This window comes from Bos grunniens, chromosome 8, assembly GCF_055505025.1.
Source record: "Bos grunniens cultivar Pamir isolate PY7600 chromosome 8, Bosgru_T2T1.0, whole genome shotgun sequence".
In the NCBI taxonomy this organism is placed as follows: Eukaryota; Metazoa; Chordata; class Mammalia; order Artiodactyla; family Bovidae; genus Bos; species Bos grunniens.
In genome coordinates this window covers 37,963,937-37,981,504 of record NC_141172.1, presented here as the reverse complement: position 1 = coordinate 37,981,504, position 17,568 = coordinate 37,963,937, and the positions used below count along the sequence as shown (strand labels likewise).

The following is a 17,568-nucleotide window of genomic DNA, read 5'->3' as shown; positions in this document are numbered from 1 at the left end:
CCAGTCCTGTGGCCACTGCTGAGTTTTCCAAATAACAGTATCATCTTTTAGGATTTGAAATAGCTCAGCTGGAATTCTGTCACCTCCACTAGCTTTGTTTGTAGTGCTTCTTTTTTAAGGCCCACTTGACTTCATGTTCCAGGATGTCTGGCTCTAGGTGAGTGACCACACTATCATCTGGGTCATTAAGATTTTTTTTTTGTACAGTTCTTGTGTGTATTCTTGCCACCTCTTCTTAATCTCTTCTGCTTCTGTTAGGTCCTTGCCATTTCTGTCCTTTATTGTATCTTTGTATGAAATATTCGTTTGGTATCTCTAGTTTTCTTTTTTTTTTAATTTTATTTTATTTTTAAACTTTACAAATTGTATTAGTTTTGCCAAATATCAAAATGAATCTGCCACAGGTATATGTGTTCCCCATCCTGAACCCTCCTCCCTCCTCCCTCCCCATACTATCCCTCTGGGTCGTCCCAGTGCACTAGCCCCAAGCATCCAGTATCGTGCATCGAACCTGGACTGGCAACTCATTTCATACATGATATTATACATGTTTCAATGCCATTCTCCCAAATCTTCCCACCCTCTCCCTCTGCAACAGAGTCCATAAGACTGTTCTATACATCAGTGTCTCTTTTGCTGTCTCGTACACAGGGTTATTGTTAGCATCTTTCTAAATTCCATATATATGCATTAGTATACTGTATTGGTGTTTTTCTTTCTGGCTTACTTCACTCTGTATAATAGGCTTCAGTTTCATCCACCTCATTAGAACTGATTCAAATGTATTCTTTTTAATGGCTGAGTAATACTCCATTGTGTATATGTACCACAGCTTTCTTATCCTAGTTTTCTTGAAATGATCTCTAGTCTTTCCCAGTCTATTATTTTCCTCTGTTTCCTTGCATTGTTCACTTAAGAAGGCTTTATCTCTCCATGCTATTCTCTGGAACTCTGCATTCAGTTGAGTATATGTTTCCTTTTCTTGTTTGCCTTCACTTCTCTTTTCTCAGCTATTTGTAATAAAGGAAGATAATCAGACACAGTTATGTACAACATGGTAACTTGACACGACAATAAAGGAAGAAAGACTAATAGATGATGAATGTGAGGGAGAATACAAAATTGAAATGGGCAGGATCATCTGGCCCCCACCTTCCAGTGCTGCTCCCCTCTTCATCCCACCTTGTTCCCCACCTCATTGGCCATGGCCATTCTTGGCATTCCTTATGAGTGATGGCATCTCATCATGGTAGACCACAGAGATAATAAACTTCAAGACTATCACATGCAAAAAAGTGCTGGAACACAAGACAATAGCTATCTTAAACCGTTAAGGGTAAAAGACCTTACCAATCAGTGTGCTTCCCTCATAGCTTACTTGGGAAAGAAACTGCTTGCAGTGCAGGAGACCTGGGTTCGATCCCTGGGTCTGGAAGATCCCCTAGAGAAGGAAATGGCAACCCACTCCTGTATTCTTGCCTGGCGAATCCCATGGACAGAGGGACCTGGCAGGCTACAGTCCTTGAGGTCGCAAGAGTCAGACACGACTTAGTGACTAAACCACCACCACCACCAATCAGTAATGAGAAGTCTGAAAATTATCTGAAGGACTTCGAGTCACGCAAATGTAGAAAGATTGTGGGTAAAGTACTTAAGATATTGATTCAAAAATTCACTGTTAAAGCTATAAATGGATCAAGATATGTTTTGAGTTGTCCTTGTAGCCTAAAAAAAGTAAGCTGAAGCCAGGAACAAGAGCTGCTTTGCACATGAATACACATTTGCCAAGATCCACTGTTTTATAGCATGTTTCATGGACACAGATAATCCTTTTTTCTGAGACTGGGCTGTTATCAGATTATCAAATTGATAGAGGTGAAAGAACTACCTCCTACAAACCTAGAATTATTCCATTGTAATGGTAGTATGGCTAAAAGGCTGTTGTATGAACAGCCAGTTACAGGGAAAACACTAATAGCAAGAGCTGTTAGCCAGCTGGACTACAATTTTCTAAATGTATATAGCTCTGCTATAGACAAGTACATTGGTGAAAGTGCTCATTTGATCAGAGAACTGTTTCAGTATGCCAGAGATTATCAGCCATGCATCATTTTTATGAATAAAACAGATGTCATTGTGAGTATTAGCTTTGTGAAAGTACTTCACCTGATAGGTTCAGAGGACTTTAATGGAGTTACTCAAATGGATGGATATGATACTCTGCACAGAGTTAAAATGATCATGGCTAAAAACAAGCACAGTGAATCCTGTTTTGCTGTCTCCAGGTAAATTAAATATATATTTATAAGCAATATTAGATATACTGAAAATCTATGAAGGTACCATGATAAAATAGGTTATTTAGAAGTACTTGTGAAGCTTTCAGAGAGCTTTAACAGAGCAGACCTGAGAAATGTATGCATTGATACAGGTATGTTTACAATTCATGCTGATATGAGTTTGTAGTGTAGAAAGACTTTATGAAAACAATCAGAAGTGGCTAATTTTAAGCAGCTGAGCTTAAATTGGACTACATGGTTTTGACAGCTACATGACACTGGTTTAACATAAAAATCAGTTGAAAATGTATGCAATAGCAATAATCTCATTAAAATTGTATGAATTAAAAATACTTGAAAATAAAGTAAAAATGTATAGCTTATAACAGAAGTTAAATAAAAATGTATAGTTTATAACAGATATAGAAATTAAATATATAAACACAAATAGCAGAAAAGACAGGAGGGGTAAATGGAAGTATTGTGTTGACAAGGTCTTAAACTGCATGTGAAGTGATAAAATATTTGAAGGAATCTGTAATAAAGATGCATATTGTATCAAATTTTAAGAAATAGCAAAGTAACCAACAAGATAAAATGAAATTTTAAAAGATTTCAACCCAACAGAATGCAAGGAGAAAAAGGAACAGAAATCACATAGGATAATAGCAGAAGTATAGATTAAAATCCAAACCATATGGCTAATTAAATCCATACCATATTGATAATTACATTAATCAATGATCTAAACTTCCAAATAAAAGGCATATATTGTCAAACTCAATGAAAAAGCAAGAACCAACTACACGCTGTTTACAAGGAACCAATTTTAAATATAAAGATGAAAAGAGGTTAAGAATAAAAAGATAAAAAATAATATATGATGGAAACACTAATCATAAGAAAGCTGAAGTTGCTATATTAGTATCAGGAATATTACCAGTGATAGAGGGAGACATAATAATGAAACTATTAATTCAGTAGAAGATAGATACAACATGCATGTAGTAATTTTTAAATACAGGAAGCATAAATAAATGAGCTAAAAGAACAAATAGACAAGTGCAAAATTATAGATATTTCAGTACTTTTCTCTGACAGAAAAAACAGCAAGATCAGTAAAGATATAGAACTCTGAGAACAACACAATCAACCAACTTCAACTAACTGACATTTATGAACTACTCCACAAACAGCAGCATGTACATATAGCAGAATATACATTCTTACCAAGTGTTTAGAAATAGGACAGTTATTAACCAACACAGAGGCAAACAAAACAAAGTAGGGGCCAAATAAATGAACTCCAGACAAAACATATGGATAATTTCTGCTCATGATCTTGACATCAGGAACATTGAACAAGATGCTAGGATTAAAATCTTGGTCTAGCTCTACCCCTAACTAGCAAGTAACAACATGAAGAAGCCTCAAGAGGCTGCGTAAAATTAAGGTACCTCAGCTTTCATTCATTTTTTTCCTACTTCAGGATTGCTCTAAGGAGTCCATAAGGAAAATATGAGTGTTCTATCTAAATTAACAGAATCATTGTTAATACAATTACAGATATTAACAGACAGGCACTAAGCTAAGAAGCTAATTAAATATACCCTAGCATAAAAATTACTAAAGTGTGTAGGTAAGTATATAGCTAGGCAGATAACATACTTGGTAAATCTCATAATTTTCTAATTGACACTTTGGATATATATGTTAGGAAGCTAATAAAACTCCATTTTTATTCTTAAACTACAAGTACAGACCTACACTTCTTCAAACTAGTTCAAGTGTATCACTGTATTTTGGCTTACAAGGCAACTCTCAATGGAGCAGTTTCATCAAACACCCAGCCAACTTACTGTATCACTCAACCATGATATGATATAATCTATCATTTTATATCAAAACAAGTGACTAAAAATTAAAGTGAATGGTGTACCCTAGAACTGGTTAAAAAATTGTATCTATTAATGCACTGTAAATGAATATAACAGATACACGTGGAAAAGAGCTTTGGTTCTAAAAAATAACAGAGCCAAGTAGGAATTTAAAATTTTAATTGAAAAGAACATTACAGTGCATATTTGGGAAAGAAACTAGAAAAATATTCCAAATTATACTTACCCACTAATTAATGGCAGAAAATAGGAATTTCACTTTGGATTCTTTGTATAAGCTTTGCTCTAATTTGTAGCATTAAAAGATTTTCCCATGTGGACATAAAGTGGAAAAACATACCAAAAACTTAGTGCTATAGTACCTATATTGAGTTAAGATATGCAAGCACATAAACAGAATTTCTACAATATTCATACTGTGAATATTAACAGTGATTGTCAACCTTTAACCTACTTAAGAATGACTCAGAAGGCCTGTAAAAATGCAGACCAATGAGCCCCATACCCAGAGTTCTAATTCAGTAGGTCTGGGAGAGGACCTTAGAACTGCATTTCTAACACATTCCCAGGTGATGCCGACACTGCACTCTATTCTGACCAAGCCTGAATAAGACTTCACATTATGGCTGCGATCCAAAAGTCTACAAATAATAAATGCTGGAGAGGGTGTGGAGAAAAGGGAACCCTCTTACACTGTTGGTGGGAATGCAAACTAGTACAGCCACTATGGAGAACAGTGTGGAGATTCCTTAAAAAACTGGAAATAGAACTGCCTTATGATCCAGCAATCCCACTGCTGGGCATACACACTGAGGAAACCAGAAGGGAAAGAGACACGTGTACCCCAATGTTCATTGCAGCACTGTTTATAATAGCCAGGACATGGAAACAACCTAGATGTCCATCAGCAGATGAATGGATAAGAAAGCTGTGGTACATATACACAATGGAGTATTACTCAGCCATTAAAAAGAATACATTTGAATCAGTTCTAATGAGGTGGATGAAACTGGAGCCTATTATACAGAGTGAAGTAAGCCAGAAGGACAAACACCAATACAGTATACTAACGCATATATATGGAATTTAGAAAGATGGTAACGATAACCCTGTATATGAGACAGCAAAAGAGACACTGATGTATAGAACAGGCTTATGGACTCTGTGGGAGAGGGAGAGGGTGCTAAGATTTGGGAGAATGGCATTGAAACATGTGAAATGTCATGTATGAAACGAGATGCCAGTCCAGGTTCAATGCACGATGCTGGATGCTTGGGACTGGTGCACTGGGACGACCCAGAGGGATGGTATGGGGAGGGAGGAGGGAGGAGGGTTCAGGATGGATTTTCTTTTAAAAATTAAAAAAAAAAAAAAGACTTCACATTGTATCAGTACCTTCAAAGCAAAGACAGGGGATCTCGGAGAGAGATTACAACCTCAAGAAAGTCACTGAACTATGTCCTCAATAGAAACTGTGAAAAGACTTACCAGTTACTATACAAAGAATTAAAACTGTACCTACTAAAAATGTGTAAGAGCTACTACGGGTAGTTGGTTAGCTAATTTAAGTCAGTAGGACAGATGTACTGGCATACTGCTGCTGCTGCTGCATCGCTTCAATCGTGTCCAATTCTGTGTGACCCCATAGAAAGCAGCCCACCAGGCTCCCGTCCCTGGGATTCTCCAGGCAAGAACACTGGAGTGGGTTGCCATTTCCTTCTCCAATGCATGAAAGTGAAAAGTGAAAGTGAGGTCACTCAGTCGTGTCCAACTCTTTGCGACCCCATGGACTCCAGCGCACCAGGCTCCTCCGTCCATGGGATTTTCCAGGCAAGAGTACTGGAGTGGGGTGCCATTGCCTTCTCCAACTGGCATACTAGAGTGAGCCTAATAGTAATGGGCACCAGTCAGTATATCATACACATGGAATGCAGAACACTCCATAATCCATTTAAATGCTACTTAAGAGAGTTTCACAACCATAAATAAGAATAAACAGGTAATCGTTAGATGTCGGCATAGATCATGCCACCTCCAGTAATATCTTCAAATATAAAAATATATGAAAAACAGAGCACCAAAGAAAATACTAAGTCGTATTACCACCACAAAGTATTGCTAAGTGCTTACAAATACATCTAGATGTTGGTCACAGCAGAGAAACTACAAGGACAATCACCAAAAAAATAATAAGTAAAATATATTAAGCTTTTTATTAAGTTAGTGTAAGTCTCATGATGGTTAGTATATCTCAGTCACAACTGCTGATGCTTCCTTAAGTTTTCATAATCAATATATGGAAGGCATGCAATAATAAGTTCTTCTTTTGTACATCCCTTCTGACAACATTTTTCTGAGTATCCTCTGCGTTTTCTTTGGGGATGGTTCCCCCAAAACAAATTGCTTAAGGTTTTGATTTTGTTTGTATTTTTCTTCTGAAATTCTATAATCTCATGAATATATGGACTGATATCTTGTGATGAGGAAGATTCCTCTTGTCTTGTCTTAAAAGGCAAGTTGGCCTTTTTATACTGATACTCAGGCAGTGACTGCATCTTCATATTGTTTATTGCTTCTTCCTGAGAGGCAGAAGTAGGGACTGTTGAGAGACAAGAAATAAATCCTTTATTAAAATCTTAGCTGAAAATTTAATCATAATGCTGTAACACTAAAGCCAGCTAATTCTGAAACACAAGTAATCACATTTTAACTAGTAAAATGGTTACTCAAAAGCAATGTATATGTTTAAGTAAAACAGTTGTAATGTTTTCCTATAAAAAGGCCTAGAAACCTTTGTACACTTTTATTCAGAAAACATTTTTTGAGCTATAATTCATATGCCATAAAATTAAGCATTTTAAAATATACAATTAGTATATTCACAAGGTTGCACAAACATCACCACTACCTGATTCCAGAACATTTCTATCATCCCCAAAAGAAACCTCCCCCGATTAGGAGTCACTCCCATTTTCCTCTTCTTTCAGCCCCTGGTACCTACTAATCTACTTTATATTTCTACAGATCTGCCTAAAACATAACCATATATGGTCATTTGTGTCTGGTTTTTTTCACTGAGCATATTTTCGAGGTTCAATCATGTTGCAGCATGTCTGCCAGTACTTTATTCTTTTTATGGCTGAATAATTTTCCATTGTATGGATATATCACATTTTATTTACCCAGTTGATAAATATGTGGGTTCTTTCTACTTTTTAACTATTAAGAATAACACTGCTCAGAACATCCACATACATGTTTTTGTGTGAACACATTTTCAGTTCTCTTGGGTATATACCTAGGAGTAGAACTGCTGGATTGTATGGTAAATTTGTTTACCTTTTTTTAGGAACTGCCAGTTTTCCACAGTGGCTACACCATTTTACAATCCCACCACTGATATACTAGGCTTCCAATTGCTATACATCTTGGCCAACATTTTATGTTTTCCATTTTTTGATGGTAGCCATCCTAATGGATGTGAAGTGGAATCCCATTATCATTTTGATTTGTAATGACCTTGCAACTAATGATGTTGAGCATTTTTCGTGTCCTTATTGTATATCCTCCTTGTAGAAATATATATTCAAATTTTTGCCCATTTGTAATTGAGTTACTTGTTTTTTTATGCATATTTTATAACTAAGTGATTAGTAGAAGCCATTCTGTTGAAATATAAAGAAATGGAGAAGTGTGATATGCTCAGTGAATTGTTAATGTTACACTGCTCTTACTCAGTATTACTTATAAGAAATTAAAATAACACCAGAAGGTAATTAATTGGAGGCTTGTTGAATTTCCATCATTGCCCTTGCCCATCTACAGTTCCTTTTGAGGGATATATTGCCTCTAGCCACTTCTGTTGAGTCATGTTCTGAACCATGTGACTGCATCCTAAATCTGCAGTTCAAAGACAGGAGGTTGGCACCTGACCCCAAAGAAACAGACAGGAGGTTGGCAACTGACCCCAAAGAAACCATCTACCACAGTAGCCCACAATCCATGCCCTGTGAAAAATAAGTTTGCTCAATAAGATTTCCTCTTGTTGAAACTGGGTTTCCCTGGTGGCTCAGATGGTAAAGCATCTGCCTGCAATGCAGGAGACCTGGGTTCTATTCCTGGGTTGGGAAGATCCCCTGTAGAAGGAAATGGCAACCCACTCCAGTACTCTTGCCTGGAAAATCCCATGGGATTAATCAGAATGGAAGAAAAAATTTTGCTTGAAGAAATTTATGAGTCAGGTATATAGATAATTTTTTGAGCCATAAGACTGGATCAGATCACAAAGAGAGTTAAGTATAAATAGAAAAGAGGGGAAAGGAGCAATGACCCCCACAAGAGACTGAGCCAGAGCTGCCTGTGTGGGTTTGAAGGTCTCCTGCAAAGGCGTGGGTCAGCAATGGCCAGCTGCAGGGACGGGCACTGGCAGCAGCAGTCCTGGGAGGCACAGTGTGTGACCTAAGTCCTCCTGGAGGAGGTCACCATTAGCCCTACCATAGAACCTCCAGGTGGGTGACCCACAAACTGGAGAACAACTGTACCAAAGAAGTTCTCACACTGATGCCAAGGTTCTAGGCCCCACATCAGACTTCCCAACCTGGGGATCTGGCAAAGGGACTGAGAATCCTAGCAAATCTGACTTTTAAGGTCTGTGGGATTTGATTATAGAACTTTGACTAAACTGGGGAAACAGAGACTCTTGGAGGGCACAAAAAAACCTTGTGTGCACCAGGACCCAGGAGAAAGGAGCAGTGGCTCCACAAGAGACATGAGCAGGACTTGCCTGTGAATGTTTGGGAGTCTCTGGTGGAGACATGGGTCGACAGTGGCCTTCTGCAGGGCCAGGGGCCACTGGCAGCAGTAGTCCTGGGAGGCACAGCATGCTCATAAGTCCTATTGCAGCAGGTCACCATTAGCCCTACTATAGAGCCTATAGCCCTACCATAGAGCCTGCAGACTCCAGGACTGGGAGCTTCAGGCCAAACTACAAGGAGGGAGCATAGCCCCACCAATCAGCAGAAAATTGGACTAAAGATTTATTGAAGATGGCCCTGCCCACCAGAGCAAGACCCAATTTTCCCCACAGCAGTCCCTCCCATCAGAAAGTTTGCACAAGCCTCTTAGATTCATCCATGAGAGGGCAGACAGATGAAACAAGAACTTCAGTTCCACAGCCACCAGAATGAAAACCACAATCACAGAAAACTAGCCAAAATGATAAAATGGATCACAGCCTTGTCTAACTCAATGAAACTATGAGCCGTGCTGTGCAGGGCCATCTAAGACGGACAGGTCAAGGTAGAGAGTTCTGACAAAATGTAGTCCATTGGAGAAGGGAATGGGAAACCAGTATTCTTGCATTGAGAACCCCATGAACAGTATGAAAAGGCAAAAAGATATGAAACTGAAGGATGAACCCCACCCCACCCCACCCCCCACCGCCCCAAATGTCCAATATGCTACTGGAGAAGAGAGGAGAAATAACTCCAGAAAGAATGAAAAGGCTGAGCCAAAATGGAAACAACACCTAGTTGTGGATGTGTCTGATGGTGAAAGTAAAGTCTGATACTGTAAAGAACAATATTGCATAGGAACCTGGGATGTTAGGTCCATGAATCAAGGTAAATTGGATGTGGTCAAACAGGAAATGGCAAGAGTGAACATCGACATTTTGGGAATCAGTTAAAATGGACTGGACTGGACGAATTTAATTCAGATAACTATTACATCTACTACTGTGGGCAAGAATCCCTCAGAAGAAATGGAGCTCTCATAGTGAACAAAAGAGTCTGAAATGCAGTACTTGGCTGCAATCTCAAAAACAACAGAATGATCTCAGTTGGTTTCCAAGGCAAACCACTCAACATCCCAGTCATCCAAGTCTATGCCCCAACCAATTGCTGAAGAAGCTGAAGTCAACCAGTTCTATGAAAACCTACAAGACCTTCTAGAATTCACACCTAAAAAGATGTCCTTTCATAATAGGACACTGGGATGCAAAAGTAGGAAGTCAAGAGATACCTGGAGTAGCAGGCAAATTTGGCCTTGGGAGTACAAAATGAAGCAGGGCAAAGGCTAACAGAGTTTTGCCAAGAGAATGCACTGGCCATTGCAAACATCCTCTTCCAACAACATAAAAGAGGACTCTACACATGGACATCACCAGATGGTCAGTACCGAAATTGGATTGATTATATTCTTTGCAGCTGAAGATGGAGAAGCACTACACAGTCAGCAAAAACAAGACCTAGAGCTGACTGTGGCTCAGATCATGAGCTGAATTGCAAAATTCAGACTTGAAGGAAGTAAGAAAAACCACTAGGCCATTCAGGTACAACCTAAATCAAATCTCTTATGATTATACAGTAGAAGCGACAAATAGATTCAAGGGATTAGATCTGATAGACAGCATGCTTGAAGAACTATGGATGGAGCTTCATAACATTGTACAGGCCAAAACCATCCCCAAGAAAAAGAAATGCAAGAAGGCAAAGTGGTTGTCTGAGAAGGCCTTACAAATATCTGGGAAAAGATGAGAAGTGAAAAGGAAAGGAGAAAGGGAAAGATATACCCAACTGAATGCAGAGTTCCAAAGAATAGCAGGGAGAGGTAAGAAAGACTTCTTAGTCAACAATGCAAAGAAATAGAGGAAAACAGAAGAATGGGAAAGACTAGAGATCTCTTGAAGAAAATTAGAGATATCAGGGAACATTTCATGTAAAGATGGGAATAAAGGACAGAAATGGTAAGGACCTAACAGAAGCAGGCGAGATTAAGAAGAGATGGCAAGAAATGCATAAAAAAGGTCTTAATGACCTGGATAACCATGATGGTGTGATCACTCACCTGGAGTCAGACATCCTGGAGTGTGAACTCAAGTGGGCCTTAGGAAGCATTACTACTAACAAAGTTAGTGGAGGTGACAGAATTCCAGCTGAGCTATTTCAAATCTAAAAGATGATGCTGTTAAAGTGTTGCACTCAATATGCCAGCAAATTTGAAAACTCAGCAGTGGTCACAGGACTGAAAAGGTCAGTTTTCATTCCAATCCCAAAGAAAGGCAATGCCAAAGAATGCTCAAACTACTGCACAACTATACTCATTTCATATGCTAGCAAGTTAATGCTCAAAATCCTTCAAGTTAGGTTTCAGCAGTACATGAACTGAGAACTTCCAGATGTACAAGCTGGATTTACAAAAGTGAGAGGAACCAGAGATCAAATTGCCAATATCCACTGGATCACAGAAAAAGCAAGAGAATTCCAGAATAGCATCTACTTCTGCCTCACTGACTATGCTAAAGCCTTTGACTGTGTGGATCACAACAAACTGTGGAAAAGTCTTAAAGAGATGGGAATGCCAGACCACCTTTTCTGTCTCCTGAAAATCCTATATGCAGGTCAAGAAACAACAGTTAGAACTGGACATGGAACAACACACTGGTCCAAAATTGAGAAAGGAGTATGTCAAGGCTATATACTGTCACCTTTCTTATTAACTTGTATGTAGAGTACATCATGTGAAATGCCAGACTGGATGAATCACAAGCTGGAATCAAGATTGCCGGGAGTAATATCAATAACCTCAGATATGCAGATCATACCACCCTAGTGACAGAAACCAAAGAGGAACTAAAGAGTCTTTTGATGCAGGTGAAAGAGGAGAGTGAAAAAGTTGGCTGAAACAGTGTAGTAATAATACAAAGCCAAACAAAAAGACCAGTTAAATAAGAATCTCAGACAAACTTAATAAACAATAAAAGTGGCTCTACAGTCAGTGGGGAAAAAATGACTGTTCAGTAGATGGTATTCAGAAAAATACTTCCTCATGTACAGAAAAGTAAGACTTTGAGAAAAGACAGTATTCCTAGCCAGAACAGAACCAAAAATGGGCCCCAGAAGAATTAAGGACCTAACAAGAAAAGTAAAACTATAAAACAAATAGAGAAACAAAAAAGGACCTCCAAAACATTCAAAAGGACGAACAATAAGGTGAAACACTTATTGTCTAATGGCATAAAAATTAAGACTATCTAATAACACCAGTAGATAGATGGCAGAATAGGATGACATATTTGCAATATCTAAAACCTATAACTATTACTGTATCTAGATTTTGAATGAGTCTTACAAATTAACTGGAAGATGACAACTTTGACAAAAGTGGGCAAAATATAGAAATAAAATTTCTGAAAAATAGGAAGTTTTCAAAAAAAAAAAGGAACCCCAAAGGCTAATATGCATATGATGAGGTACTCAAATCCAGAACAAGTTAAATGAGATTTTATTTCATGTCTATCACACTGGAAAATGTTAAAAATTATGTAATTTTAATTCTTGGCATGGATATAAGAACATAGGAATTCTCATATACTAGTAAAAAACAAGAACAGATGGATGAAGACCAGGAATAAGGGACTACAGCCTATCTAACTGGAATAGGGGTATGGATTATGAAATACTGGTAATGAAACTTCAATCATTTCACCTAGCACTAAGAGTTAGGCAGCACCATACTCAGAATTTAGAAATATGACATTAGTTTCACGCTGCCACACTCTGAAATAGGTTGTGGCAAAATGGTCCATACATTCGGAATTCATTAACAAGAAGTGCACAATCTGAAATTCAACTTATGTCTGAGTAGCTCTGAAGAAGGCATTTTTGAATATCAGTGTACCAAACTGTCATTTCCTGTGTCAGACTCAAAGAAATTATCAGAAGATTAAAATTATTGATAATTGATTTGGCCTAACATAGAAATATATTCTGCTTGTATAAACTAAATAAAAAGTAATCAACTTTTCAGCAACATTCACATGCAAAAGAAATGACATAATTATATATTCTATGTTGGAATTCTCTTTTGGAAATACATGCCTCTCTTCAACTTCTATTAATAAATTAGTCACTGGAAATTAATAGATTACAGTCTATCTTTCCTTACAGATTAAGAATTCTTTAAAATCTAATACAAATTCATATTGATAACCTAAATTCATTTTCTTCTTCCATATACTTTAAAAAAACCATGGTTTCATTGCCACATATTTCCACTTTTACAAACTGTCCTTTATATAGTCCCCATAGTAACATGTTTAATGTGTATGACAATCCTGAAATATGATCAGATATATTTCCATTTCCTACAAATCTTCTTTCATTGCAGATCTCTCCTCACTGAATTAATGACATTTACTCCTTTGGGGTATTGTGAATAACACATGAAATAAAGGAGTGATTAACCAGCTACAAGTTTTAAAGTTGATTTTAAAATATTTTATTTATTTGGCCGTGCCAGGTCTTAGTTGTGGCATGTGGGGTCTAGTTCCCTGACCAGGGTTCGAACCCAGGCCCCCTGCACTGGGAGCATGGAGTCTTAGCCACTGGGTCACCAAGGACTTATTATTGCTTGGTCAAGAAAAAGGATTCCAAACTCATTCTTAATCACAAACTCAAGCTTGGATGTCTGAAGGTAAAATTTTGACTATGGTATAGGTAACGAGAGCACAGCATTTGATGTGAGAGGAACGCCCACCAAGCATGAAGTAAAAGGGGAAGTTCACCTTGCACTTGTGAGAGGAAAGAAGAAAGAAGAAACAGAAAACTGAACTAGTCCCTTGTTACTCAGAAAGCATTATTCAACTAACGGAATCGGCATTACCTGGGAGCTTGTAAAAAGTAAACTCAGGCTCCACCCCAGACCTACTGAATCAGAATCTGTATATTAATAGCATTCCTGAGGTGATTCATATACACATTAAAGTGTGAATATCAGCTAAACTGAAGTACAACTGAGAGTTTGGTGAGAGATAATTCCTTCATTACAAGAACAGGATAAAATGAATTTATATGTAGGTGGTTTTGATGATAGAAAATGATCAAGATTCAGTCTGATGTTTTCTATTGTTTCTGTCTTTACATGATACTCTACATAGAAACCCTAAAGACTCCACACAAAAACTACTAGAACTGATAAATTCAGCAAGGTAGCAGGTTACAATATTAATATACAGAAATCTGTTGCATTTCTTTACACTAACAATGAACTATCAGAAGGTTAAAAAAAATCCCTTTTAAAATCACATTTAAAAAATACCTAGGAATAAACCTAACCAAGGAGGTGAAAGACCTATAACCTCAGAATTATAAAACGTTAATAAAGGAAACTGAAGATGATTCAAAGCAATAAGAAGATAGGCTGTGCTCTTGGGTTTGAAGAAATCTACAGATTTAATGCAATTCCTACCAAATGACCCATGACATTTTTAACAGAACTAGACAAATAGTCCTAAAATTTATATGGAATCACAAAAGACCCAGAATAGACAAAGCAATCCTAAAGGAAAAAAAACAAAGCTGAAGGCATAACCCTTCCAGACATCAGACAATACTACAAAGCTATAGCTATCAAAAAAGTGTGGTACTGACATAAAAAACAGACTTATGGATCAACAGAACAGAATAGAGAGACCAGAAATAAACCCAACACCAATGGTCAACTGATCTTCAACAGGGGAGACAAGAATATACAGCAGAGAAAAGATAGTCTCTTCAGGAAGTGGTGTTGGCAGACTGGATAGCCCCATGTAAATCAATGAAGGTAACACTCTCTTACACTATACACAAAAATAAACTAAAAATGGCTTAAAGACTTAAATATAAGACATAACACCATAAAACTTGTAGAGACAATAGGCAAAACATTCTGACATAAATCATACCAATGGTTTCTTAGGTCAGTCTCCCAAAGCAATAGAAATAACACCAAAAATAAGCAAAGGAGCTCTAATTGAACTTATAAGCTTTTGCAGAGCAAAGGAAACCATAAACAAAATGAAAAGACAACCTACAGAATGGGAGAAAATATTTTCAAATAATGCAACCAACAAGGACTTAATTTCCAAATTACACAAACAGCTCATATAGCTCAATTAAAAAAATAATAAAAAAATTGGGCAGAACTAAATAAATATTTCTCCAAAGAAGATACACAGATGGCCAATGGGCATATGAAAATGTGCTCAACATCACTAATAGAGAAATGGAAATCAAAACTACAATGAGCTATCACCTCACATAATGTCAATCATCAAAAAGTCTACAAATAATAAATGCTGGAGAGGGTGTGGAGAAAAGGGAATCTTTCTATGCTGTTGGTAGGAATATAAGTTGGTGCAACCACTATGAAGAACAGTATAGAGGGTCCTTAAAAAATTAAAAATAGAATTACCATATGTTCCAACAATCCAACTCCTGGGTATATATCTGGAAAAAATAAAATCTAATTTGAAAATATACATGCACTCCAATGCTCATAGCAGCATTATTTACATGCAAGCAACTTAAGTGTCCACTGAGAGACAAATGGGTAAAGAAGATGTGGTGTGTGTGTGTGTGTGTGTATATATATATATATATATATATGCAATGGAATATTACTCATCCATAAAAAAGAATGAAATGATGTCATCTGCAGCAACATGGATGGACTCAGAGTCACTTTGCTGTACATCTGAAACTAATACAATGTTGTAAATCAACTTATACTTCAGTAAAAAAGTTTTTATTCCCCTAGCATCAATAATTTATAGGTTTTATTCATTCATTAAAAAAGAATACAGAATACAGCTAATATTTTATAACTTTAAATGTAATATAATCTATAGAAATTTTGAATTAGCAGTTGTACAACAGAGACTAATATTGTAAACCAACTATACTTCAAAACAATAAAAAAGAGTAAGTGCTCACAAAGTGCTAGGCAATGTTTTAGTTTGTTTTACTCATCTATGTTAGGGTCTCTCTTTTGATATGATAGTCTACTCCTTCCTTTAATTTCAGAATCTTGACTTTCACAAAATTTGCCCAAATTAGAACAACTGAATTGTTGTAAAAGGCAGTGACTTAAACTATACACTCTAGGCAACTGTTTACAAATAAAGAGCACTTTCTTTTAAAACAGCAAATGTATTGGGACTAAAATGCATTAGCCACAAAATGTAAAAACAGAAAGTGAAAGTGAAGTCGTGTCCGACTCTTAGCGACCCCATGGACTGCAGCCTACCAGACTCCTCCATCCATGGGATTTTCCAGGCAAGAGTACTGGAGTGGGGTGCCATTGCCTTCTCCATGTTCTTCCTAAAGACTGCTTAAAAGCATTTTGTATAAATTCAATATACCTTAAGCATATACTCTATGCTTGGCCCTCTGCTGGGCATTTCATATAAAACATACATTCCTGTGTGTGTGTGCCAAGTAGCTTCAGTCGTATCTGACTCTTTGCAACCTCATGGACTGTAGCCCACTAGGCTCCTCTGTCCATGGAATTCTCCAGCCAAGAATATTGGAGTGGGTTGCCACTCCCTTCTCCAGGGGATCTTCCCCACTCAGGGATTGAACCTGTGGTTCCTGCACGGCAGGAGATTCTTTACCGTTTGAGCCACAAGTTCCCAGGGAAGGTGATACCTATAATTAGGCGTTAAAGGACAAAATAGAGTTTGCCAGGTGACAAGGGCACGGCAAGAAGGGAAAGTTGGGAAACTTATACAACTTTGTAGACTTTACATTTGCGCATTTCTTTCCCTGAAGTTAAATTAAAAAAAAAAAAAAAGCTTCACAGAGATTGTGTAATGTATGCTGCTGCTGCTAAGTCGCTTCAGTTGTGTCCGACTCTGTGCGACCCCATAGACGGCAGCCCACCAGGCTCCCCCGTCCCTAGGATTCTCCAGGCAAGAACACTGGAGTGGGTTGCCATTTCCTTCTCCAATACATGAAAGTGAAAAGTGAAAGTGAAGTCGCTCAGTTGTGTCCAACTCTTCGCGACCCCATGGACTGCAGCCCACCAGGCTCCTCCGTCCATGGGATTTTCCAGGCAAGAGTACTGGAGTGGGGTGCCATTGCATTCTCCGTGTGTATGTATATTAGGCACAAATTGCACTTCCTGAAGTTAAATGGCTGGCAGAGCGAATTCGAGAATAAGAAATGTACAAAGATGAACAAACATGCCTTTGGTTTAGATTTTCACCTGGGTTTGTTGCTCTCCTCCAGACCGGAAAAGTGGTTTGGGAGCTTTCTGACCGGTCAGGAATGAAGCTTTCAACCTTTTCTGAGGCCTGGGAAAGCAGCTGTGTGAAAGGCTTTTCCTTCTCAACGTGGCTCCAGTTAACATCGCCACAGAGTTTTACTATCTCATGCAGTAGATGCCGGCCGCACAATCTCCTGGCTCTGCTAATGTCGTTCAGCTCACGGGAGACTCGAACCAGCAGGAGCCCGAGACACAGATAGAGGAACCGCGGCATCCCTGGGTCCCCAAGCCAGATCCGCCGCGCGCTCTAACTGCCGTCCTGCACGACTGTGCACGTGCACAGTCTTCTGGTCTTCGCGTGCGGA

General features: G+C 38.0%; 1 protein-coding gene and 1 pseudogene across 1 annotated transcript; one reads left to right on the top strand and one right to left on the bottom strand.

Annotated features, from left to right (window-relative positions):
- Positions 1-1,351: 1,351 nt before the first annotated feature.
- LOC147366936 (26S proteasome regulatory subunit 10B pseudogene) lies at positions 1,352-2,593 on the top strand (annotated as a pseudogene).
- Positions 2,594-6,371: 3,778 nt separating this feature from the next.
- Positions 6,372-17,507, bottom strand: LOC147366935 (insulin-like peptide INSL6). Its single transcript, XM_086415246.1, is given in 3 exon segments — positions 6,372-6,456; positions 6,459-6,776; positions 17,204-17,507. Coding segments are annotated over 3 exon segments (630 nt in total). The 5' UTR covers positions 17,478-17,507; the 3' UTR covers positions 6,372-6,418.
- Between the last annotated feature and the right edge of the window lie 61 nt (positions 17,508-17,568).